Below are 6538 nucleotides of genomic sequence, written 5' to 3' on the forward strand. Positions count from 1 at the left end.
GTTTTCAATAAAATTCTTATTGATAAATTTGCCTCCATTTCATTTCTAACAAGCTGTTCCTAAAGATCCCGTCAGGCTGTCTTAGACACTTTGGGCAAGGGATTCCTTCCAAGCTGTGCCACTTGGGGGGGGGGGATGTGGGCGGCCCCAGGGCGGAGGGCAGGGTGTGCAAGGGCCCTTTGTGACACGCTGCAGCACAGTCACCGTGGGATGGTGGCAACGGGAGCAGATGTCAAAGGGCCCTTTGTGACACGTGCTGCCATAGGAGCTGGCGGTGACAGGGCCACGCCACAGTGCTCGGTGCACGCGACGGGTCAGGACGCGCCAGAGCGGTGCTGTGAGGAGCCCCCGCACAGCGCACTCCTTTGTGTCGGACCTGGAGCTTTTCTGAAGCACTGTTCCTACAGGTGACCTTGAGGCCAGACCACAGGTCTTGCTGACCTGTGGCCTTGCTGAGCCTTCCTTCTTAAGGTTCTCTTGAGGGCAGACCGTGGGACTTGGTGACCCGGAGCTTTTCCGACGTGTCGCCCATCCCTGCAGTCTCTGCCCTTGAGACCAGACCACAATCCCTGTCGAGGAGCCTCCTGTCCTTCTGGCACGAGCCCTCAAGACCCAAGTGCAGGACTCACTGTCTTGCAATCTTGCCAGGACTTGAGTCTTGCAGGTGCCTTCCAGGCACGACTGCAGGACTTGCTGACTCTGAGCTTTTCCGAGCCATCTCTCCTGCAAGCAGCCATAAATCCAGTCACTGCCATGGAGCAGCGACCCCCAAGAGTGCCCAAGTTGGCCTGGCTTGAGGAGCAGGAAGAAGAAGGCTCTGGAGCTGTCCTGGCACAGGAGACTGAAGAGGTGCAGGAGTTCCAGGCACCACAGGAGGGTGAGTTGCAGAGCTCGGCCTTAGGGCTAGTGCCTGTTGCCAGCTTGGCCCCATCCCATTACATGCCATGCCATCCCCTGGTGCTGTTCCTATGGAAAGGATTGGAGAGTCTGGAGGAAGATATGGAGCAGCGACCCCCAAGAGTGCCCAAACTGGCCTGGGTGGAGGAGGAGGAAGAGGAGGTCGAGGAAGAAGGTCCTGGAGCTGCCCCAGCACCAGAGACCGAAGAGGTGCAGCAGTTGCAGCCGCTGGAGGAGGGTGAGTGGCAGAGCTGGGCCCCAGGGCTGGTGCCTGCGGCCATCTTGGCCCCATCCCATCCCATTGCATCCCATCTCATCCCATCCCACACTGTCCGGTGGACACACACCCATGGACAGCACAAAAAAGGGGCTGGGGCTGCCCCCGCAGCAGTGGCCGTGCTGCATCCCCTGGGGCATCCCGGGACTGTCCCTGCCTGGGGAACGCAGGGCTGGGCTGTGCTCTCCGGCCTCTCCCGCAGCCCCTCAGCTCTGGCTGCTCTTTGCCAGATGCAGCCATGGACGGCACACAAGAGCAGGACACCGCCCGTGGCCGCTTCCGCAGAGCAGCGCAGGTACCTGCAGCCATCCCCACCTGCGCTGGGCCTGCTGGCACTGCTCAGCCCAGCACCGCACTTGGAGCACTCCATGCAACTTCCCTGTCTTCCTGCCCTTCTCCTACAGTTTCTTTACCAATACATCAAGAGAATTGGCAAGGAAGACACCAGACCTATGGACACTGAGGTCAAAGCATCCTCAGAGGTCTTGGTAGAACAAAGCAGCGCTGCCCAGCTGGATCTGCTTGTAGAGACGGCTCTTTTCAATCCAGAGCAAGTAAGCAGCCTGTGGCCAGCCTTTGATCCTCCAGCAATTGCTTGGCTTTCCCAAGCCACGCCTGCTGCTCACTTGGAGCTTTTGAGGCCATGGCAGCGTGCTGGAAGAGAAGCACTTGTCTGAGGAAGAAGCTGGGCACATTGCTGACTCCCTCTGCTAGCATTCCAAGTCTCCCTGTGCCTTCTCCAGGTGCCCGGCGTGGTGAGGTACATCCACCAGTGGCTCATGGCCAATGAGGCTGCTGAGCACAGGATGGACTGGGCCCTGATGCAAGTGGCCGAGGCAGAGCCCGATGATGTGGCCATCACTCTCCTGCGGGTGGCCCCAACGTGTGACAGGTATGGGGCCCAGCTGCCCCGAGGCCTCAGGGCTCCCCAGCCCATCACCCTGTACAGCCCGGCCCAGGGCTGTGAGCAACACAGACTTCCAGGGCCCTCTGGCTGCTCCCTTTGCCAGCCCTGCTACAAAGTCGGCCCCCGAGCCTGATGCCGTGCTGCCAGCCTGCCCCTCAGGGGCCTGTCCCCACAGGGCTGGGCTGCCTGGCTGCTGCTGCCGCTCAGGGCCAGTGGGCACAGGCAGAGCTGGCGGCCAGCTCAGCTCCCCGCTGCTGCCCAGCCCACGGTGCTGTGTCTGACCCCGCAGAGCTGCTATGGCCATGTGGACGACCATCTTGCTCTCGCCCTGGATTTCAGAGGAAGTGACACCGCTCCTCATCAATGTGGTGGGGAGCTGGCCGCAGAAAAACCTGGGCACCTCTGATGGGGACAAGACGGCTGTCTTTTCCCTGACTGTGAGTTTCTGGAGCTGGCCTTTGCTCACCGCAAGGCCGGCCGCCTCTCCAGCAGCTCTGTTGCCTCCTTCCCCCACTGCATCTCCCTGCTTCAGGCACTGGCCACAAACCTGGCCTAGGGGCAGCTTCAGGGCCACCAGGCCCGCTGCTCCCCCTGCGTCTGCCCCGGCCTCTCCCTGCTACGCTCAGGCCCTGCCACACGGACGCCCCGGCACTGAGCGCTGTCTCGGGCTGCTTTGTCCTCTGCAGGCAACTCTGGTGATGTGGAAGATCCTCCAGGGGCCCTGTTGCCCACAGATCCTCACAGTCTATTTCCCCCGCCTCTTTGTGCATCTCCTCTTCCAAACGTACTTCAGTACTTTGTATATGACAGAGGACGTCCATACCTTCTGGAAGGAATGCCAGGAGCAACACGGCCTCTCCACCAGCCCCAACAGGTGCTCCATGCCACTCCTCCTGTCCCTGCCACTTCCCCAGCCTCAGAGCCAGTGCTCCCAGCATCACCTGGGCTTTGCTGTGCACACAGGTTTGCAGTGCAGACCCTGAAGGCCCTGCTCTGCAGTCTCCACTTGGAGCATGTGGTGGTGGCAATGGAACGCAAGCGTGGCTGGGACACGCTGCTCTGTGCTGACACCCACCACTATGCCATGGGTCTGCTGGCCAGGTGAGCCCCCCTTCTCCCCACTGCCTCTGACATTTGTGCCCCCTGCCCGGGATGCCCCCCACAGTCCCCGTGGCCATGGGCCTGAGGACCTCGTCACCGAGGGATGGCCAAGGAGACTGCAAAAGGCTGTGAGAGGAGGGTGCCCAGGAGCAGCCACATCTCACGGGCCCAAATACCCTCACAGGGTGCTGGGGCAATAGGACAACTGTGTCCATCAGTCCTGGGAGAGGTTTTTCGCACCCTTGCTGAGACTCTTTCTGCCATTTTCTGCCTTCCAGGGTAATGCGCCGTGCATCCGCCCACTTGTGCAAAAGCATCTTAAGCTACCTGCTTGAGGTGCTCAGCAAACCGTTGCCACACTGGGATGTCTCTGCCATGGCATTCCTTGTGGAGGTGAGCCTGATGGCCAGCACTACCTCGCTCAGCTCCCTGCCAGCCCTGTCCCCTGGCATAGCCACAGCTGCCTGGGATGGCACCCGCGCCCTGTGCTGCTGCCTGGGCCCAGCCCTACGCACTTCCAGGCTCCTGCCGGTTGGCTCCCCTCTCACTGCCCTGTGCCTTTCAGCTCCTAGATTGCCTGGACTTGAGTGACTGTGGTGACAGCCTAATGGAGATCTTGTATAAGTACCTGTGGTACAACTCCACAGAGATGCATCACCAGGTTCTCAGGGCTCTCCTCCTGCTAAAGGACCGTCCCTCCATGGTGAGAAGGGGGCAGCAGCTGAAGCCGTGTGGGCAGCATGAGGCTGGGCAATGCTGTCACTTGGCCTTGGCTGGCCTTTGCCTTGGGCGCTGAGGCAGCTCCTCGCAGCTCTCCTGCCTCCTGCTTCAGCTGCCCGAGTGCTTTGGGACAGCCCTTTGGCCTCTGGGCCCTGCGGCAGCTGCCCGGGCTTTCACACCCCTGTGTTCTGCACAGGCCGAAAGAATTCAGAGCCTGACAGGAAGACTAGTGCACCTCCTGTGGGACTTGGACAGTGATGTGGCCAGGATGAGCATTGCTCTCCTGAGCTATATTTTCCTGGATGAAGACACCCCAATATCCTGGCGCAGGGCCCTGCAGCTGGCTGAGCCGCTCCTGAAACTCCTGGACAATGTAAGGCTCTGTGCCCCAGCCACGGCCACTGCCTGCTGCCCGGACACTTTGTGCCCTGTGCATTTGCAGGCCTGCGCCAATGTGGGCCACAAGAAGCCAATGATGAGGTCATTTTTCCTTCCTTCCTTTCATACAGCCTGATAGCCAGGTGCAGCTGCTCTCCATGTCTCTCCTTCGAAGAGTGATGTCTTCAGCAGAAGAAGAAGGAAGAAAGCCCCTGAAGGAACGAGTGTACCAGAGCCTGCTCCCACTCTTTTTCCACTGCCAAGATGAGAATCGGCATGTGGCAGAGGTGAGGACTCCTGGGCTGCTGCTGCGCCTTGGCAGGGGGCTCAGCTGCCTCCTGCCCTGACGCAGGCTTGCAGGCTGCAGCCTCCTCCAGCCCTTGGCACTGGGACACTCCTGTGCCCTGCCTTGTGGGGCCATTTGCGGCTCTCTGCTGCTCCCCAGGCCTCTCGGACAACGCTCCTTCGCGCGACTGGCTTTCTGAAGAGGCCAGACCTGGAAAAAGCTGTCAGGAAGGAGAAGCTGTGGAAGTTTGCCAAGCTCGTGGTAAGGGCAGCCTGCAAGTGCCAGCCAAAGGCTAGAGAAGCCCCCTGGCCCCGGTGGTCATTGTGTGGGGCTGGCAGCTGTGCCCCTGCCCACTGCTGCACCCGGGGGCCGCACGGCTTCTCAGGGCTGGCCGGGCACGGGAGGCCGGGGCTGGCCGCAGGCAGCAGCGCCCGGCCGAGGGGCAGAGCCCGCGCCAACCCTTCCCTCCTGCCGCTCTCTCCAGCTGGCCGACCACAGGATCCCCTTGGCCGAGCACCTGCGCCGGGCCCTGCAGTACCTGCAGGACCCACAGGAGACCCTGCGAGCGGCGGCCATCAGGGTCATCGGTGAGTCCCGAGCCCGGGCTCCCTCCCCGCCCCGCCGCAGCTCGGCCCCAGCCCCGGCTGCTGCCCCGGCAGCGGCACCCGGGCCCGGCGCCTGGAGCCCCGGCTGCCCTCGGGGCTGCTGCTGCCGGCCTCTGGCAGCCGTGCCCTTGGGCTGAGTCAGGGTGCGGCAAGGGCCCGGGCTGAGCCCTGCCGGGGCAGGAGGCCGTGTGGCCACAGGGCTGGCAGCGCCGCTGGCAGGGAGCTGTGCTGCTGGGACCCTGACAGGCTCTGTGTTCTCAGGGATGGCCGGGGAGCAGCTGAGGGGGCAGCAGGCAGAGCTCCAGGTGTTGTGCAGAGGTGAGCCAGGGCAGCGGGCTGACAGTGTTGGCTGTCGGGGGCAGCTGCAAGCCCTGGCCAGGCTGTGGAGGGCTCTGCTCCCTGTGCCGATGAGGGACGGCGTGGGCAGAGCACAGTGAGATTTCAGGGCCACGTGGGGCATTTGTGGCCAGCAGCTTCGGGCTGACCCCCTTGGTCCCTGCTCCCTCCTGGCCAAGGCAAGAGCCGGCTGGCATGGCCCTGGCAGGGGGCTCTCGCTGGGCCCCCACAGCTCTAGGGTGTGACCGTGGCTCTGTTCGTCTCTCTTGCAGCCCTCGAACGCCTGACGGAGGACAGAAGCGGTGCCGTGTCAGACCTGGCACTTGAAACGCTGTATGTCCTCCGGGCCATCCAGAGTGCCCGATATTCCATCCTGCAGAGGATGCAAGACCAAATCCTCAGGGCATGGAGGACACGGCCTCGTCTGTCGGGCTTGGGCTGCCTGCGCTGCTGGAGGTGTGCTCAGAGATGATTTGGGACGTTCTGTTTGCTGGGGCCACCTGGGCAAGCCAGGATTTTTAATTTCATAAGAATTGTTTTCTTCTCTTTTTTTCTTTTTACTATGTAAATAATATAGTATATGTTAGGGCTGAGAGGCTCTGTCTTCTGGGGCCACATGGGCCATTTGTTATTTTTTTTTTCATAGAGATTGTTCTTTTCTTCGTTTCGTTTCCATCTAGTATGTAAATAATATAGGATATGTTATAAACCACAAGAGTCCCAAGACCTTTCTTTTGCTGCCCAGGGTGTGCGGGGCATAGGGGAAGAGAGGGAAAAGGGTTCTTGTGTTCAGCAACCTGCCGGGGCATGCAGTGGTGCAGGGGAAATGGCCAGAAGCCCCTTGGCCTTTGGTGGTTGTGCTGAAGCCACAAGCCCTGTGGCAGGCAGGAAGCGCCATCTGTGTCCTGCTGCCCGTGTGTTGGTGCCGTGATGGCTGAGGAGCTGCTGGAGCTCCTGTGGGGCTGCGGCGCTGCTGCCAGGCCAGGCTGGGGGAGCCCCTGAGGGCACGGGGTGCTGGGAGGCCGTGAAGG

At 61.5% G+C, this 6538-nt stretch overlaps 1 protein-coding gene across 1 annotated transcript; it reads left to right on the forward strand.

Annotated features, from left to right (window-relative positions):
- The first annotated feature begins 246 nt into the window (after positions 1–246).
- Positions 247–6219, forward strand: LOC147645516 (maestro heat-like repeat-containing protein family member 7). Its single transcript, XM_086874539.1, has 16 exons — positions 247–877; positions 977–1135; positions 1405–1469; positions 1579–1728; positions 1918–2066; positions 2371–2518; positions 2768–2955; positions 3045–3182; positions 3461–3575; positions 3748–3885; positions 4099–4275; positions 4412–4567; positions 4726–4827; positions 5051–5153; positions 5433–5489; positions 5780–6219. Exons 1-16 carry the CDS (start codon positions 754–756, stop codon positions 5977–5979), a joined length of 2169 nt encoding a protein of 722 aa, XP_086730665.1. The 5' UTR covers positions 247–753; the 3' UTR covers positions 5980–6219.
- Positions 6220–6538: the final 319 nt, after the last annotated feature.

This window comes from Cyanistes caeruleus, unplaced genomic scaffold (genome assembly GCF_971803275.1).
Source record: "Cyanistes caeruleus unplaced genomic scaffold, bCyaCae1.hap1.1 HAP1_SCAFFOLD_246, whole genome shotgun sequence".
Lineage (NCBI taxonomy): Eukaryota > Metazoa > Chordata > Aves > Passeriformes > Paridae > Cyanistes > Cyanistes caeruleus.

What these genes read in the sequence shown, in the direction of transcription:
- LOC147645516 (XM_086874539.1), top strand. Translation starts at nt 754, where the DNA reads ATGGAGCAGCGACCCCCAAGAGTGCCCAAGTTGGCCTGGCTTGAGGAG. An exon ending in GTTCCAGGCACCACAGGAGG is followed by an intron (nt 878 to 976) that starts GTGAGTTGCAGA and finishes TCCTATGGAAAG; the next exon opens with GATTGGAGAGTCTGGAGGAA. An exon ending in GGCGGCCATCAGGGTCATCG is followed by an intron (nt 5,154 to 5,432) that starts GTGAGTCCCGAG and finishes CTGTGTTCTCAG; the next exon opens with GGATGGCCGGGGAGCAGCTG.